General features: G+C 44.7%; 1 protein-coding gene across 1 annotated transcript; it reads left to right on the top strand.

The window, feature by feature from the left end:
• The first annotated feature begins 185 nt into the window (after positions 1-185).
• LOC115544255 (CD109 antigen-like) lies at positions 186-18,837 on the top strand. The gene is made up of 30 exons (XM_030357117.1): positions 186-502; positions 796-989; positions 1,079-1,107; positions 1,445-1,681; positions 2,482-2,607; positions 3,351-3,390; positions 3,488-3,578; positions 3,929-3,938; positions 4,897-5,011; positions 5,184-5,215; positions 5,767-5,871; positions 6,207-6,380; positions 7,162-7,320; positions 8,508-8,577; positions 9,008-9,104; positions 9,375-9,504; positions 9,598-9,705; positions 10,138-10,356; positions 10,786-10,927; positions 11,808-11,978; positions 12,163-12,244; positions 12,494-12,740; positions 13,048-13,216; positions 13,889-14,079; positions 14,707-14,862; positions 15,292-15,357; positions 15,960-16,111; positions 17,252-17,402; positions 17,684-17,786; positions 18,221-18,837. Exons 1-30 carry the CDS (start codon positions 420-422, stop codon positions 18,400-18,402), a joined length of 3,831 nt encoding a protein of 1,276 aa, XP_030212977.1. The 5' UTR covers positions 186-419; the 3' UTR covers positions 18,403-18,837.
• The last annotated feature ends 499 nt before the right edge of the window (positions 18,838-19,336 follow it).

Raw genomic sequence — 19,336 nt, 5'->3', positions numbered from 1 at the left:
GTCAGGACACCTGAGACAAAGGTCTTCTCATTAAAGAATCACTGGTGCCTAAACGTCCCAGTATTTAGTGGACTGTGTAGGGGGATTGTTGTTATTCTGTGAATGGGCTGAAGGGAAACACGCCCAACGTGCAAGGTATTGTCTGTGTATGTGGGGGGGGGGGACACAATGATGTCTGACTAAAACTGTGGGGAGAAAGGGACTCTATATCCCTTTCTCCCCACGGGATCCGTCTTAGTCATTGGCAAGAAGAGAAAGATGTATGACTGGGCCTTGTATGTCAGTAACTGAGTATGTCTGCATGTGTGGGAGTTTGAGCAGGTTAGAAGAAATGCAACAGCTACTCGCTGTTACTTAGTGAGGGTTTAAGGTTGTGTTAGTTGTACGGCCAGAGACCAGTTAAAGCAAAGCTCGGGAAAATGAATGCATTTGGTATCCTTGGATTGTGGCTTGTGGAATTGTTGTGTTTTTCGGGACCTGCTTCAGCTCAACTTCCGTCCAGGTAAAAAGGGCTTTACTATTATCTTGAAGGAGGAGAAAAATGTGTTTTGTCTTGGTTGTATGTAATGATCAAAAGTATATAGGTCTCTTACAGAATTATCACTGTAAGAGTACATTGATATCAATATTATATGATAAATGACAGTATTATACTGTAATTAATAATGATACGTCTCTAAAGCATGTCATTTTTTTGAGGAGATGTATTGTGTATCTATCTCCTCACCTAGTGTGCAACAAATTCTTAACCATGTCTTGCATCTCAAATCTCTATCCGACCACCACAACCACCAGCAGCACTCTGACGTCGACACTAATCTCCTCTAGCCAGAAGCCCCTGTATCTGCTCTCGTTTTCACATCAACTGTACACGTCCAGAGCCACTAATCTATCTGTCACCATCCTCACCGAGTCCACTGTCGACGTGTTGGCCCGTCTAACACAGGGAAAAGCTTACCTGTCCAGTGCATCCGTCACCATCCCTGGAGGTTGGTTGTTTTATGTAGCCTTTCGTTTTGTAATCTTGGGAATGGTCGTCTATTGTGATGGTGAGTTTTGGTTTGTTTGTGTTTTATAGGTTTGACTAGAATTATTACCCTTCCTCCAGTAAGTATGTGTATTTTGTATTCCATGTCCTAAATAACAGCATAAAGATGGTTTATATTAGTATGGGTATACATTTGCACACACGCACACACACACACACACACACACAGATAGCTTCACACGCACAAACCTACACACACATACCTACACACAAACCTCCAAACACACACAACTACACACCAACACACACACACACACACACACACACACACACACACACACACACACACACACACACACACACACCGTCACAAACTACAAACAATTTACACATACTGTATATTCATGCACTATTCACTCATGGATGATGTGCCATGAATGAACGCTCCGTCCTCAGCTGGAGGGAGACTCCCTCAGCCCCAGCGGCCAGGTGAGGCTGACGCTCAGCGGCTATCAGGAAGAGCAGCTGATCTTCTCCAACTCCACCTGGCTGACCTTCAGCCGCAGGAACTTCTCCAGCTCCGTCCAGACGGACAGAGCATTCTACGGCCCCGGGCAGAAGGTGCTGCTCTGGATCGCGGCCCTGCAACTGGACAACCGGCCCTACAGAGGAGCCATGGAGATCAGCGTCTTGGTGAGGGTCCTCCTTTGTGTATTACGGAAAAAAACACAAGATACATCTATACATGTGGAGGAGTCGATCCCTGATCTTACACAACCGTATTAAAGTCAACAGCACCGTCGACGATCCATCTCAACGTTTAAGGGGTCAACACATGATCCATACAGGAAAGTTTTGCTGGACTCGAGGTTCAGAATATAAATCGCCAACAGGCGGGACTTAAGCACTTTTAACTTATATTTATACTGTGTCTTTAGAAGTAAAGAACGCCATTGGGTATAGAACCTCAGACACAACTGTGATCTGATATGACGCATTTCAAGTGGTCAGTGTCCACCGGGGTCAAGGTTGAAACTTTGAATGCTGGAGAGACTACACCCAGGGTAGCATCGATGTCGGGTTTCAATGCCCAACTCCATAGGGATAATTTGGCAACACCGGCAACTCTGACAAATAAGGCTGCTAATGTCTTCACGGTTTAAACGTGCCTCCCGTCTTTGACTCAGACTATCAGTGTTCCATTCCCATAACAATATTTGTGTAATGTCTTGGTTTTTATCCCCATGTACCACTAAAGAAATATTTCTCCTTGAGAACCTCATAGGGCAATAAACCTTTCTGTGTGTTCAAATTAAACCTAAAGAACCGTTCCCCTCTGAGAACATCAGAGAGGAATGTACTTCACTCTGTGTATTCTGATTAAACCCAATGCTTGGTGTTCTTTGGTCTATTCACTTCTTAAGAAATCGGTATAATTCCTAGACAGAATAAACAAGGTTAATGTGTGTGACGGATCATTTTGTCGTGTACAGGATCCCGGAGGGAACATCAACCAAAGGTGGTACTCCCAGGGAAGTTATCTGGGAATTGTCTCCCAGGAATTCTATCTGTCTCCGAGCCCAGCCATCGGACAGTGGGCCGTCGTGACCACAATAAATGTAAGTTGGTTACTTTCTATCACTTTTTGTCCTTTTTGTAAGGGTGGGTTATGGAATAACAATGTCCAGAGTTAAGGGCTGTATCAGGATATTATCATGGCCAGCCATATTATGTACAATATTTTTTTCAGAAATTATTGAAGAAGGAAAACATACTCCTTTGTTTACATAACATTTTTGTAGAAAGCAAATTTTTGCTGTGATTGCAGGTAGATAATGTTAAAAAAGTACAAAATCATATTTATTTTCGAACCCATTCAAGCCACAAATACAGCTAAAACAGTACTTTATTCTGCTTATTGCGGAGATACCTACACAGAGATCAATAATCCGACACAAAATATTTAAAAAACTAAATATTTTAAGCATTTTTACAATCATTTTATTGTTTTTTATAAACGCTTCCGCAAAAATGAAAAAATAACTAAATAAACTTTTATTGATTTATTTACTTATTAGCCATGTAGGAAACGTAAGGGGATGAAAGGCCATTCTGCTACGCCTCGTGGTCCTTCATCAGCCTAGAGGCTTTATTCTGCTGTGAATGATCAGAAACGCCACTATCATTGACAAGCCGGTATATCTGCCTCTAAACAACAGCCAGTACGTCCCCTGGTTTGGATACAGAGTAGGGGTCCACATAGAATTCCATTCACCTATTAATAATGGGTTAACATATTTTGGCTTACATAAAATTACATCAGAAAAACCTTGACATTTTACTTCTTTGTATTTATCCACAGGGCCTTACCGACGAGAAGGTATTCATGGTGGAAAACCCGGGTAACTTAAATTAAATGACTTAGAATAGAAATGCATTGATTGTCGTGGATATACACCCGACCCCTGCTCCCCATGTTGAACTAGTCTTGCCTGATAGTTGCAGACCCCTCGATGTTTAACCTGCAGCTTGAGACGGCACCAGAGATTCTGGCGGGAGAGGACATCTCAGGCACAGTGAGAACTAAGTGGTAACCAATGGTTTTCTCATACTTAGTGGTCACTATATTTACTTTTCTTAATGCCTAATTTCTCCAATGCCTTATGTCAACCAGACTTTAACGAATGCATATGTTCTTGATTCAGGTTTGATTTTGGGAGCTGGTCCTATAACAATGTTTGAGTTGAGAATTAAACCAAAATGGGATGAGTCGATAACAAGACAGTGAGTTGTGTTGTTGAGAAATATGGCTGCTGGCAATGTTGAATGATTTATTTATTGCTGTATTTCTAGGGTTCATTCTGCTATGATATATTAAACTTTATTGGTGAATGTCACCCGTATTTCCCCTGCAACAGCTCCTGTCCAACTATTCCTCAGCTATAAAGGGGTGAGCCTAAACTAATTAAATTATTATGAACAAATTCTTATTAATCGTACTACTATAATAGCAGGCCTGTCGCACCAGTTATTCAAGTAACTCACGTGCGCATGTGCCAAGCGGCCTGCAGCTCACACACACACAGCAAGCGCGAATGCATACATACACTGCAAGCACGCACACACACGCGCGCACGCACGCACGCGCGCGCGCACGCACGCACGCACGCACACACACACACCACACGTCAAGACAAAGGCAGTGACACACTCGCCAAGCTACGACCCTATGTTTTTAAACGGCTCCGCCATCGACACTCGGGCAGGTAAGAACACACACGCACGCGCGCACACAGCAGTGATACTCGCCCAGGTAAGACGTTATGTTTTTAAACATAACGGCTCTGCCATCGACACACGCGCAGGTATGAACACACACGCACGTGCACACCTGAAAATCTCCTGAATAATACTACCCCTGAGGTAGTATTTTCTCTGTAGGAAATGTATATCACCCTTAGTGAATGAGGAGTAGAAAGTCAGTATTTCTCGCACCACTTCAGTGTGCTTGTTGATGGCGCTTCTGTATGTCATTGAGTGGCCCCCTAAATGATAATCAGAATGTTGCCTTTTGTTCGCTGAATTGTTAAAAATATTTAAATGATGGCATTGCTTTAAGAGTAATTTGTAGTGAACGAATGTTATACGTTATTATATGCAAAATGTTATTATATTATGCGCTCAGAAATTTGTTACATTATCGACTGGGGTTTCCACATCATTGCAATGGGTTTAATTACAACTATAGGTTGAGTGCGCACAATGCGCGAAAGAAAACTCTAGTCTAGTAATAATAGAAGATGTCCTGCAGTTTTCTCCTATGCTGATATGCTGGATAAGAGAGGTTTGCTCCCAGTATATAGTGCAGTGGAACCTGTCTGGGTTGATGTTTACCTGTGTTTCTGAAGTTCTTTGTAGCAGAGCAGTTCTTCTTCAGCAAAGTTGCGCTTGCCAGCCTTTATGAGCCCGGTGACGAAGACATCACACTGAACATTACTGCCTCTGTCACTGAAAGCTCTACAGGTTAGTTGGCTGTATATGTATGTTTATAATCCTGAAAGGCATAATCATCAAATTTCATCACTTTTAATATTGTCTTAATATTATGCTGTTAAATACTTTTTGCTGATAATATACTTCTTATCTTTTGTGTCATGGTTGGTATTTTTTGGTGTAACTGGTGCTCGTTTCTCAGGATTCACAGAGAAAAGAGTGGTTGCAGTGCGGGTACTGCAAAACGCATTCAAACTCCAATTCCGGGATTTTCCCCAAGTGCTGAAGCCCTCTTTAAGCTTCTTTGCCAAAGTAAGGTCCTATAAGTGGACGGTTTACTTTTTAAGGTTGAACCACAGTTGTCTTCATTGACTGAACCTAACCTTTGTCATCTGTTTGCGCTCCTCAGCTCGAAATCTCAATGTTTGACGGCATGCCTCTCGCCCCGCAAGTCATGCTGAACTCTGCGTCTGTCGTGGTCGTGCAGAAAACCTCCCACGCTGAAGACCAAACAAAAACCACCACTCTTCCAGTGGTCGAAGGAGGAGTTGTCCTGATACGGTTTACCTTGCAAGCTAACATATCAATGCTTATCATCAATGTACGGGTTCTATGTTTGAAATGGATAATAATGAATAATGCATGTTGAACAGCAACATGGAATGGATGTGAACTTTAGACCATGCCGACCCTAACCATGAATGTATGATCTTAACACATCATCCTATTTGATGCTTATCCAGGAGTTTTTGTCTCATGTTTTTGTCTTGCTGTACTACATGCAGGCTACGTTCATGTCCAGCAAGAAGATTTTGAACCTCTTCTCAAAGTTCCCCTCTGCAACTGGCTCATATGTTCAGATCGAACCTTCCAGCTTTCTGCCTGCACAGGTACTGGTATTGATACACATTTCAATAACAATGTATTGAATATACTGATAAGGCATTAAATACCGTTTATATTGCACTCTCGATTATATTATTCTAGATTGGATCGTCTCATGAAATCAACGTGGAGTCTACGTTCCAACTCGCTGAACTTCACTATGTTGTGAGTTGCTCACAGCCTATTTAAAAAAAGTTCTTATTCAATTTGAAAATACCTATATTGGGTTCTTGCCATTTGGGGTTTGTCTGTAGAGTTGAGACAGTTAGGTTTGAGACCAAACAAAAGGTCGGGCATTGTAGCATTCACCTGCATCTTGAGTCGGCTTTTGTACTTCCAGGTCAGTGCCAGAGGTCAGGTGTTCACTGCGGGGACACAGGTGGCCTCTTCTTCTCTTTGGCTCACCCCCATGGTGTCCTGGTTCCCAGAGGTCTGTCTGACCGTCTACTGTGTCCTCCCAGACGGGGAGGTGATCAGCGACACGCTGCTCGTACCCATCCAGCAGCCCAACCACGTAACTGCCTCCTTCACACTGGCTCCTCCTCTTTTATGTAGAATCCTCCTCTTTACCCTGTGCTCCTCTTCTTCATCAGTCTCCTCCTCTTTTATGAAGAGTCCTCCTCTTTACCATGTGCTCCTCTTCTTTATCAGTCTCCTCCTCATTTATGAAGACTCCTCCTCTTTACCATCTGCTCCTCTTCTTTATCAGTCTCCTCCTCTTTAATGTAGACTCCTCCTCCTGTGTCACAGGTTCCTTCTCTTTACCCTCGATCCTCCTCTTTATCATAGGCTACTACTCTTTCTCATATTCTTCTCCTCTTAATCATAGGCTTGTCCCCCTTAACAATGACCCCTCTTCTTTATCATAGGCCCCTCCTCTTTATCATAGGCTCTTCTTCTTTATCATAGGCCCCTCCTCTTTATCATAGGCTCTTCTTCTTTATCATAGGCCCCTCCTCTTTATCATAGGACCCTCCTCTTGATCAAAGGCTCTTCTTTGTCATAGGCCCCTCCTCTTTAACATAGGCTCTTCTTCTTTATCATAGACCCCTCCTCTTTACCATAGGCTCTTCTTCTTTATCATAGGCCCCTCCTCTTTATCATAGGCCCCTCCTCTGGATCAAATGCTCTTCTTTATCATAGGCCCCTCCTCTTTATCATTGGCTCTTTCTCTTTATCAAAGGCCCCTCTACTTTGTGTGTGTGCGTGTGTGTGTGTGTGTGTGTGTGTGTGTGTGTGTGTGTGTGTGTGTGTGTGTGTGTGTGTGTGTGTGTGTGTGTGTGAAAGACCAACAGGTGTCTCTAAAGTGGAACGAGGACCTCACAGGGCACAACCGATCGGTTTCCTTCACTGTGACCGTACAGGACCCCAGGTCCCAGGTGCTCATCCTGGTCACCACGGGAACCCCGGAAGCCCACCTCCCCCTGGAGGACTGGCTGACCAACAGGGACACGGTAGTGCATGTCGAATCCACATCATGTTGCAGTTTAACAACATTCCTATGCCACAGAATCTTATTGGCCAATATAATACAACCATCACAATAATCCTTGTCTCCATCACAATTCTACTGTTGTAGTTATGTATGTTCAATTACCTTTTTAATTGCAGTGTAGTATCTCTCTTTATGGTGACCATTAACTGGTAACTGTTAGAGGGTGTGTCGTAACCATTGAGATAGTACACCAGCCGACAAAATGGTAGTACGTAAATGTGCAAAATCTAGAAAATAATCAAGTATACATTTCACATCTGCCTTGGCCATGTATCCTATGCCAGTCAACATCTCCTTGAGTAAAATGATGAAATCACTCTGTCAAAATTAAGTCTTTGGTTAAATGACCAGGGACAACAACCCAAATGTCACTTGTACTTAACTATAAATGTAAAGTAGCACATTATGTGCTACGCACAATATTCTTCAAAATGACGGGACAACACATCGAGTCATTGTGTATTCATTTTTGAAGAAGAACTCCATTAATTTAGCTTTTCGGATTCCTCCCGCCTTCCTCTGTTAATATTATAACTTATATTCCAAAGAGGCGCTCACCCAGGCCTCAGACAGTGTCACCAGAGACCAGCACTCCCCTTAGTCCAGTCCTCACCGCTCCCAGTCTTCCATCTCCACGGGTGGAACTGGAAGTAAACCATCTGCCTCCTATTGTTCCCAGGTGACTCTACCCTTTCCAAGAAGTTGTAACTCTAGGGTCTCGGGTATCGCGGTGTGGCCGTGTTTGTGTGTCCGGGGGTTTCTGCTGAACAGGCGAGGCTGAGGCGGTGCGTGTGGTGGGCGGGCACTCGCATCCCCCTGTGGGGGGAGGGCTTTGACGAGGAGGATGTCTACCACGGTTATTCATCGCTGGCGCTACATTGTGTTTGATTGTTGAGGGGAGAAACTGAGACCCCCCGTCCCCCCCGTCTACCTCACATCACTCGCCAAGCACCATGGCCGGTATCTTTTATTCGTGGCGATCATGTGTCCCGATCGCAAGGCGTGATAATAGCGGGCGTGGCGTAATAGCTTACGGCTGCTTATGGCCATAGGGCTTTCAGGTTCCACGTCCAATGCCTCCGACTGTATTCCCCCTCAATAGAACATGCTAACTACTGTCTTGCGGGACGTTTTGTGTTTCCTCAGGAGTGCAACACTGTGGTGTTGAGCGATGGCCAACTACTTGGATCCGGGGCCGCAGGGCAGGTTGAAACGGGTGGGGCAATAGATTATTATGCCTTTACTGAACTCATCAAACTCTGCAAAGAAATCACCTCAAACATGCAAGTCATGCATATAACTCCATTGACAGTACCATATTGCTGCTTTTTTGTGTTTTGTCATGTTTTTAGTATCTTTGGGTTTATGTGTAATGAGATTTTCTGTTGATGTATATGCCAAATGTTGCAAAAGCCAATTTCACACCTTGTGTTTACAATAAGGTTGTGTTGTATTGGAATGTATAGCAACGTTTCGCTTGGTGTGGACTTTACTTTTGTTCTTTGCCGTCCTCTAGTGGACAACTTGTACAATTGCAACAACTCAACCCTACCTATTGCTAAGGCTTAACCTGTCCAGCTGGTCCAACTCATACCTGGATAAAACTATATCTCTTACCAGACGCTATTCCTTGCTTTTGTCAATAGAAGCAGGGCCCGGGTCATTCCAGAGAGGAGAGCAGTGGAGCAACTGGACTGATCAGGGAACTCCAGTGACCAGGATGTATGTGAGCAATAACCTTAGGTGAGTGGGCTGATGCTATGCTTGCCTGCATTGTCTCTTCAACCATCCACTAGTCAATCAAATAAATTAACTTTTCTGAATCTACCAGCGCGTGTTTTTTTGGCTTGAAAATTAACCAACACAATGCTCAACGAATGATCTGTTGAGCAGAAAACCCAGACAACTACCTGATTCCAAAAGCAATTGATACAACAATGGTTAGTTTACCAAGCCCCAGAGTGTGTGCGACACTTATACACTCCACTCCTTTGCTATGCTTCCCTTCTCTAGTGATACGACATGGGTCAGTCCATCCTTTACCATACCCGACACCATCTACTCCTGGAGAGTGGAAGCACTGGTGATGTCCGACGAGCTGGGCTTGGGTTTCTCCGGGTCTGTCACCACCACCCCACTGAGAGTCAGTACATGCTAATCTCTTATGGGCTTTTCTGTCATGATGATGTAAGTAGTTTGGTTTTCAGCTTTGTGACAGTCTCATTCTCTGTTGAAGGAGTCATTGAAGAAGTTATTTTACATGGAACTCCCAGAAAGGGTCATCAGAGGAGAGGAGGTTGTGCTTGAGCTACTGTTCTACAACATCCTGATGTGGGACTTGGAGGTACAACAGCCTGGAATTTGGAGACTGGATATGTGGTGTGGTCAGGTTTTAAGAGGCATCCCGCTCCACTATTTCCAATAACACGACAGTACTGCTTCATGTGAAACAATGGCGGATTGCTACATCAACTCTCTCTGGGAAAAAATCTCAGAAAAGTCTGACCATTAAACGTCCTTTTTGAAACGGGACCCATCGATTTGCCCATGTGTTGTTGTAGGAAACACTTGGAGGAGTCCTATTATAAGCCAGCGGAGTTGTTTTTTATTTGTACATCCTGCCGGATCGCACATTTTTTTTGTGCTACTGATAACCTCGCTCCATTATCACCATTTTTAATCGTTTGTTCATTAGTTTTCCCTCTGTTTTGCTGTTCTGTTATTTATGTCTTGCTCTTGGTTTCACTCCCTCGTCTCTCCTTCCTCCCCGACGCAGGTCATACTGCTGGTGGAGCAAAACGAGGCCTTTGAGTTTGTTCTCGCCGTGGACGGGGACCTCGCTGTAGTGAATGCAAGGAAAGTGACGGTGGGGCCCCAGAGCACTGTCAAGGCGTTCTTCCCCATAAGGCCCTTGGCTCTGGGCGAGATGGAAATATCGGCCGGCATGTTTTCGGCGGAGGATTCGCGGAGATGGGTCCAGACCGTGCTCGTGAAGGTGTGATGTTTCGTTGGCGCTGTTTAGAGGAATCCACATGGAAGATGTTGCCAATGTATCTCTTTTGAAGAAAATCAATTCCATTTTGATTGCATATGAACACATATTTGAATCTGAAATAGCATGAATAACTTCCACAAATATGATTTATTTTTTATGTCGTAAAGAGAATGATTATACGAATGTCTGCCCCTAAAGTTCCGCCCAGGTTCTTTGCGTGCCCCTTAAAATTGTACACTTAGAGCCCGGTTCTCCTTCGGAAAAACTGCCAGCTTAGAGCCCTGCTTACCCTTCAAAAAAATGAAAGAAATCAATTGTATTCAACAGCCGCGCAGAGAACGCTGCTGAGCCAACCGGCCGAGGAGCGCGGCGGCGGCACACGGGCGAAGCCGGCCGCATCTTTTTCTGACTTCCGTGTTTTCCCTGCAGCCGGAGGGCGTCGCACGCTCCTACTCCCAGACACTCTTACTGGAGCTGGCACCCAACACGGACAGCAATTCATGGACCACCTCCTTCTCTTTCCCCCCAAATGTGGTGCCGGGGAGCCAGAGGGTCCATGTGGCAGTGGTTGGTATGTCGTCCCCCCCGTCCCCCCCCCCCCCACCGTCTTAGCATTGGAGAAGGGACGGCCCTTGGTTTAGGTGCACGGTAGGAGTTGAAGCTGTTCCTTTGTATTATTCAAAAAGGAAAATCTAAATAAGGAAAGTTTATGGGGCTTTGATTGGGAACAGCATTCTGGGCGCGTTTGGCCGGGCTCTTGTTATGACAAGCAGAGAGGCAAGGTTTTCTATTGTAACACAGCTTGATGTCATTTTTATTTTATTTTTTTAACATCGTGCAAACGCTCTGTATCAAAATGTTTTATGTCCGTGAGTTTCTGTTATGTCGACTGTGGTTAACTTGATTCTTCTTTCTGTTCCTTGCTTAAATTGTTTTAATGTTGAACAAATCAACTAACTTTTTCAATGGCATTAACTGCGGAATTGTTCTGTGTGGCTTTGACTCTGACACTGTTTCCATCCAAAAAGTGCAACAGATACCATACCAGTATTAAATAAGATGCAGGGAAATCTTGTTAATATTAATTGAATGATAAGTAATGCCAAATGGTCCTTCCAACATCTCCGTGCCATGCTCCATCCCTCCCGAACGGTTTAAATTTCTCTACTTTAAACCGTTCAGTTCTCGGCAAAGCTTTCCTTGAACTCCCAAAATGTCAAATTTCATGTATTTTTGTTCTTGGTCAGTCTGAAAGTGTCCAAACTACCTTCTTGCTGATTCAAGACTTTTTAGTCTTTATGCATCTATTAGCTAACTATCATGTTGCATCCAGAAGGGATTTTATGATTATTATTATTATTATTATTATTATGACTTAGACTTGTATGGCTTCTACTGTATCTTCGTACACCGACATTGGACCACTCTCCTCCACTCCACTCCCCTTGCAGGTGACCTCCTGGGCCTGTCAATGGGGGGTCTGGAGTCCCTGGTAAGCCTGCCCCGGGGCTGTGGGGAGCAGAATTTTGTGTCCTTCGCATCCAGTGTCACCGTCCTCGAGTACCTGGAAGTCCTGGAGAACGGCCCCATCAAAGCTAGGGCGCTGGCTGTCCTGGAAGAAGGTACACTAGGCGCACACGCACGCACGCACTATATTCTGAATACTTTGTATATTAGAGCATTGATCTGACCTCCTTACTCTTTTCTATGTGAGCAAGGTTGGTGGGGGGGCATTAAGGGGAAGGCAGGTCGATGTAGACGCATGTTGTATTCATTATATATGATTCAAATGTTGTCCATGACAAGGTTTCCGGAAGGAACGGTCCTACCAGCGAGACGATGGCTCCTTCAGTGCCTTCGGGATCAAAGACTCATCTGGCAGCACATGGTAGTTCCCCCCCACACTAGATATATTTATGCATGCATGCTGAGAGCTTTTAACATGAAGCAGACCATGATAAACCACCCCCCCAAAAATAAAACAAACAATGCATTTCTTTTATTGTTGAGGTATTTTGGATTATTTGAATCAATGTTTTTTTGTGTTTGTGTACAGCTACCCTGTATTGTGGTTCATGTAGGATGTACATACTGTTGTTTAATACAGTGAGTCTCCCCCTGCCTTGGCCCCCTATAGGCTGACAGCCATCATGCTGCGGACCTTCCTCCGGGCTCAGCCCTACATGTCGGCGGAGCAGGGCGTGGAGCTGCAGGGCGTGGTGAGGGGGGCCGCCAGCTGGCTGCTCACCCACCAGGGGCCCGGGGGGGTCTTTGCGGAGGCCGGACACGCCATCCACACGGAGATGAGGCGTTGCCGGGACGACTGCCCCGCGACACTCACCGCCTTCGTGGTCATGGCGCTGTTGGAGGACCCGGAGTTCGCGGTCAGTTGTCGAGGGCGGGCTGGTGGGGGTCTATGATCAGTGATGGGTGGATCATTTGAGACATTTTCTCAAATGAAGGTCATAGAAAAGTGCTGTGTCTGTTGTGGGAACAAAAAAAAGGGGGGGGGGGTTAGAAAGAATAATCGATGATTGACCACCATAAGATGTTGTTTTGAGAATATTTATATCAAAGACAATAGCAAAAGTATGAAGAAAACATCCTCAATAACCATTGTGTGTTTATCTCGTCGGGATTCACAGACACTTTTTTTTTTAACTTTCCCTCTCTCCCCGTCCTCTTCTGTAGCGCTTGTACAAACCCAATATAACCCGGGCCCTAGATTACCTGAAGAGAGTAGTGCTGACCACGACCGGAAACTACACCCTGTGTATGATGGCGTACGCCCTGGTCCTGGAGGACCGGCCTGCAGCCAGCCGTGTGCTGGCTGAGCTGAGACTGCGTGCCAACTACCTGGGTAACAGTTATGTTCTGTTATCCTTGGCTAAAAGCTATCGTCCTTTTGACATCCTCCTCCATTCCTTGGTTGTCAGGACCAACCCATCAATGCGCTCATTGAGGTCAGCCTGGTGGTTAGTGCTTCATCATCGCATGGTTTCTCTGGGTTCATTCGTGAGACCTGTGACGTAGATGTTCTTGCTGAGAGCGGTGGAGTGTTCTTGAATTGGGATTAAAACCAAGATAAGAGGTCGATCTCGGAGAGAAACACAGACATTGTCTGTCTACCTTTCTGTCTGTCTGTCTGTCTGTCTGTCTGTCTGTCTGTCTGTCTGTCTGTCTGTGTCTCTGTTGCAATAAACCTTTACTTCAAGATGAACTTGTCCTTAATGAAACATTTATCTATACAGTATTTGTAGATGATTAATAAGATGAATGATTAATAAAGGGACCCTACTTGACCACCGTGTGTGATGCTGATTAGCCATCACGAGAGGTCTCAAGGACAGAGCAGCCTGCCAGTTGGCACAGTCCACTAGGGATTAATAGTTTGGCAGGTTGAGCACCCATTTTCAAATGTATAGTCCTGTTTGATCGATGATTAGCTCCTCATTAACTAAGAGCTTACAGAGGTCTGAACATATTACATTGAAGGTATTACCTCTTTCTTTTCTCCGTTTAATCATTGCAGACGGCGACCGGTGGAGTTCGTCCGAGGCCCCGCGGGCGGAGGGGGCGTGGGGGGCCCGCTCTGCAGAGGTAGAGATGGTCTCCTACGTGCTGCTGGCCCTCTCCCGCAACGGCAGGATAGTGGAAGGCTTCCCTCTCATGAGGTGGCTGAGCCAACAGAGGAACCCCCTGGGGGGCTACGGGAGCACTCAGGTGGGGGCCGTGCTCATGTTGGGCCCCGGCGCTTATGCAGGCACTGGCTGTTAGAGCAGGGGTTCCCAACCCCTGTTCCAAGGGCCGGCATGTTCATAAAGAGATGGGGAGGACCGGGAGTCATTTTGAATGCATCATTTTAAGATGCATCATTTTTAAACAAAGGATGTGACTTTTTTTCAAGATGGTTTATGTGTCATATTCACAACAATTAAAACAACAGCATGTCTCAGTCTCCCTTCAGTTAGGCAATAATATAAAGCATAATTTTTTTTATAAGAGAAACACATAAAAAGTCACCTGAGACTTAAATAAACACAAAAGTATTGCAAAGACAAAAAGCATTTACAGTGCTTAATTTACAGTGGTTTAGTTATATTATGAACTAGGTGGCAACAACAAAGGCTAATTGTATGAATTGAATAACTATTTATATGTATGTGTATGTGTGTACATATACAGCTAGCTCTTCGGCAGCATTTAGGATGGCCGATGAGCTGGCTGACTCCTTGAAACTCGGGTTCGAACTAGCAACCTCCCGGTACAACTCGCCCGCTCCACCTCCGGAGCTAAGCTGCGCAAATCAAATAGAATGTGATTGAATTGTTGCGTTCCCCCACACGTCAGGACACGGTGGTGGCCATACAGGCGCTGGCGGCCATCGCCGTCGTGGTCAAGGCTGATGCCATCAACCTGACCGTCCAGGTGTCCTCCTCGACCATGAGGGGCGTGTCGCTCTTCAGAATCACCTCCACCAACTTCCAGCTGTACCACAGCAAGGAGGTAGTGACTGCACTCCGACGCCCGGGACGTTTACCTCTTAGTCTTTTGTCATGTCCTGTCTGTAGTGGAGAATTGGGTTCTTCTTCCCCTCTTGGGTTTATGTATTCTTTTTTTATCTAAGGGCACCGTGGGAAAAAATGTCTACAGGCCATTCAACTTTTGATTTCATTAAATGATTGTTATAAAATCGAATAAATGTGACTTAATGTTCCTTCTTTTAATTCAATTCCATTTAATGTCCTTGTAAGGGTTTGAAACTTAAAATGGCACCTGTGATCCATGTGCTGTGTCAATGATCAATGATGATGTAACGTCAACGTAAAGATGTCAAATGTATAGAGTTTCATGGAGGTGTTATCTTGCTTGTGTATGCTTTGGAATCTGTTTCCTTTGTTAGCACGAGTCAACTATCGTTTATTTCCTTTTCAGATCCATGCCGACCAGAATGTAACCATAGATCTAGTCCTGGAAGGCAAAGGATTTGTCCACTTTCAGGTATTCCCTTATCTGCCAGCTGGTTTATTGAGCAGTGCTGCATAAATCAAATAAATAAATACAAAAAAAAACGGATGTTGCAGATTCTAAACTCTAAACAGCACCCCTCTAAACTTCAGAGCCGTTTAGTTTCCCATGCATCCAGTCTCCTACCACATCTTAATGGATGGTTTGGACTCTGCTGAAATTGCACATTGATCTCTGCAGCTGCGCATGGCGGTTCTTGCCAAGCACAATGGGCTGTATTGTGAATGCCAAGGCAAAATAAGTCATCAATACAGAGGGCTGCACGGAAAAGATTCATTCTGCCATTAGCCTCTGGAATGGCTGTTCCGTTTGGGGCTGTTTGCATTTAGTGGGTCTAGATCGTATCGTACAGGTTGACCTTCTCCTCCATTAATGGACTTGAAGCATAATGGGCCTTCAGCCTGACTTAATTGTAATTTTAAATATGATGCAGTGCCTTTTTAATGTGTGTGTTTTTATTAAAGTAAAGGCAGGTGGACTCATTCAGGTCAAACAGAAGACCTGCACGAGACTAGATGTGGCTTTGCGTCTGCCCCATGTTCCTCCTGTCTTCTCACTTTTTGAATGCCCTCCAGATGAACGTCTTCTACAACGTTGAGAGCGCAAGGGATCCCACAGAGAAGCTCCAGGCTGGGACGGAGGCCTTCTCCCTGGACGTGGAGGTGCTGGAAGCGCTGGACGACCGGGGAGACCGACACCATTCCATGGTGGTGTCCATATGCACTCGGTGAGTGTCCTTGGCCATGCCAAGGCTTGAAAGACCAGCTGCTTGAACAAACACTTTTACACAAAGAGTTTTTAAAGGTCCCATGGCATGCTACTTTATGGATGCTTTAATATAGTTATTAGTGAGCCCCTAACACAGAATTTGAAGACATTCCTGAAATTCAGCCTTGGTGCAGAATTACAGCCACTACGAACCGCACATCGAGCTTTCCCCAAACGCGCCGTTTCGGTGTCTGTAACTTTAATGCAAATGAGGAGGAGAGAGGCGGGTCAAGGAGGAGGGTGGGGGTGTGGCCCGCAGCAGGCTGAATCTCAAACGCCTGAGTCGGGTTCTCCGACGTCTCTGGCCGCCGGCTGCCCGAGGCCGGCTGGGCGGTGGCGCTTCGCGGTGGTGGTGCCTCGCTTCAGCGGGGGGCGGGCAGCGGGGCTCAACCATGGCCGAGATACAGTCTGGTTGTGAAAATACCGGGGACTTCAAAGAACCGACGGGTTATGCGCCATGACACCAACAGCAGAATGGTTATCCAAATAACAAAGAAGTGTACAACACTTGCGTTAGTGTGTGTAATCACACACACACACACACACACACACACACACACACACACACACACACACACACACACACACACACACACACACACACACACACACACACACACACACACACACACACACACACACACACACGAGGCGCTTGCACGGTCGTAGCTCATTGGCAAGCCAAATTCTCTGGGCGAGAAAGGGGAGGTGGCATCTCCCCTTATGACAACACACGGGGAAAATTCCAGAATGGCGTGTCTGAGCTTTGTTTATTCAAAGGCAGAGCTGAATGCCTAGTGCTCGTTTTACATCCAACAAAATTCCTAGCTACTGGGGGAGCATAGGTAGGCTAGGGGAACTCATATTAATGTTAAAAAAAAAAAATACATGAAATTGTCATGCCATGGGATCATAAAATTACATAACATAAAATGATACCTTTTTAATCCCAGGTGGTAGGTACAGGTTTTAATTCACCCGTAGCCTTTGGTTTCATTTTGTCCTCATTCTCCAGCATCTAAGAATGTTGATTCTTAAGACATCAAATGGTAAAATCAATAACGGGATTAGTTTTTCAATTCAATCGTCGTCTGTTCAGTGTCCTCGGGACGGATGGGATAACTCAGACGGGCATGGTCCTGGTAGACGTGGGTCTGCTCAGCGGGTTCCTCCCACTTGGATTGGCTGCTGTTGACCCCATCAGGAAGGTGGAGACCCCCCCTGGCAGGGCGGTCCTCTACCTTGACTCGGTAAGCAGCTTTCAGCCCAAAAGTATTCCTAAACGTCACCTTGTGAGTTCTATGATGAATTCTATAAACAGCTCTGCAATATTTATAATAGTGTTTCGGAAGCTCTGTCTCTTATTGTTTCAGCGAGATTGATCGAGAACACGGTTAGCTCGATAGCTAAGGATGGTATTTTATAAAGTTGAAATAAAATCGAAATAAAGTGAACCGAATAGAGGACAGTATTTGTATCTACCTCGTTAAATGCACAAGAATCATGCAGGATGCATGTGTGATCCGTGCAGCTCACCTTAGATGAGGTGTGCATCAACGTGACGCTCACAAGCAGATGGATGGTTGCCCGCGTGCAGGACGCCACGGTGCGCGTGTACGACTACTATGAGCCCGGTAAGGGAACAACCATTTATCATTTACATATTCATTATAATTATGAATAATTCTAACCGCAATGAACCAATTTAATTTCAGTCAGAGTAACTTTTACCAAAGTATTCACCAACGTCACATTCATAGCAGAGAAACATACTTTTATGAAGCGGTGTGGTTTAGTTCTGGGAAAGCCGTTTTTCAAGTTTGTCACCTAAAATCCGACAAACCATGACAAACGTATATTAGTGGTGGTTGAAAGGTGTTGTGTTCGATCCTCAATATCCGAGGCCTTCCTCCAAGTCTCCTCGAATCATCCAACACCTAGCACCTACCAGCTCTCTAATAAACTACCACCACCTCCACAGGGATCTAGATGCTGCTTACATCCTTGTTATACATTTGTGTATTGTTCCAATACATGTATATGTATGTTATTGTGTTCTGGCCCACAGGGCGAGGAGCCATGAGGACGTATAACTCTGAGCGCATGAAGGTCATGGACTCCTGCAACTTTTGCGGTAGGGACTGCAGTCGTTGTCGATCTGGGATCTCCCTCGTTTCCTCCACCATCTCGTTGCATTCTCCCTGCAGCCTGGGCTGTTTATTTGCTCTCATAACCTTGTTATTTGTCTAGACTTGACTTGTATGGGATTAATGTAAATCTATGTATTTGCACTGGGGCAATATGTAAAACTGACACCAAATTCTTTGCTAGAAAATATGTATGTGTATGATTACGACTATCCATCCTAGTCCTTCTATTTTTTTTTTTTGATTGGTTGAGAATGTTTTGTGAACATTAACAGAAGAACTGTTTTCAGCATAGTAATAAATCAACTTCTGCTTCATAAGATACACGGAAAATAAACAATATACCATGTTGCCATATACCTTGGCGGAACAATTCAACTTTCTGAGAGTGTTTCAACCTAAGCAAGGTCTCTGGACATATTTCCATCATTGATTATTCCTTGTTGAGCATAGTGTGAAAGGGTGTGATGGGTAAGGGTACAACGTGTGATTGGTATTCACGCTTAATCTGTACATAATAAAGGACAGATTTATTGAACACAACGTCTAATGATTTATCCTTAGTTCGGAAGCTTCCTCTTTGCCTCATGCGAGCCTCTCATGAGGTATCGTAGTCATGTCTTCAGGAAAACCTGTTTCTACTCTATTAATGTTTAGTGGAAGTACCTCCTCTCCTTTCATTAAAAAACAACACACAGTTAATTAACCAATAAGGAAGAAAAAAAAAGGGCATTGATATATTCTGTCAAACAAATGGTTTGGATAACCCCTACCCTTTTCGTACACTTAATCTATGTATATCAACGCTCAGTTTGTGTAATTAACATCAAAATATATTTGAATGGATACATTTATCGAGCCAAGTGACAACATGTAGTTGGACACTAAAGTATGTGGTTTTTCTTTTCCCACATGACAGCAAGAACTTAACTGTTATTTCAGTTTAAGTGTAAATTTTATCATGCAGAGATTTGATTAGCCCAGTGGACACGGCGATGGGAAGAGCGAAGAGGCTACAGTGCAACTTTAAGACACTA

The sequence above is a fragment of the Gadus morhua genome, chromosome 5 (assembly GCF_902167405.1).
Source record: "Gadus morhua chromosome 5, gadMor3.0, whole genome shotgun sequence".
NCBI classification, from domain to species: domain Eukaryota; kingdom Metazoa; phylum Chordata; class Actinopteri; order Gadiformes; family Gadidae; genus Gadus; species Gadus morhua.
Note: the sequence above shows the minus strand (reverse complement) of the source record. Positions and strands in the feature narration are given on the sequence as shown.

Bases quoted from the DNA above. Each gene is read 5' to 3' on its own strand.
- LOC115544255 (XM_030357117.1), top strand. From the start codon at position 420: ATGAATGCATTTGGTATCCTTGGATTGTGGCTTGTGGAATTGTTGTGT. The intron at 1,682-2,481 runs GTGAGGGTCCTC...TGTCGTGTACAG, and splicing joins CCATGGAGATCAGCGTCTTG to GATCCCGGAGGGAACATCAA. The intron at 16,112-17,251 runs GTGAGTGTCCTT...TCGTCTGTTCAG, and splicing joins GTGGTGTCCATATGCACTCG to TGTCCTCGGGACGGATGGGA.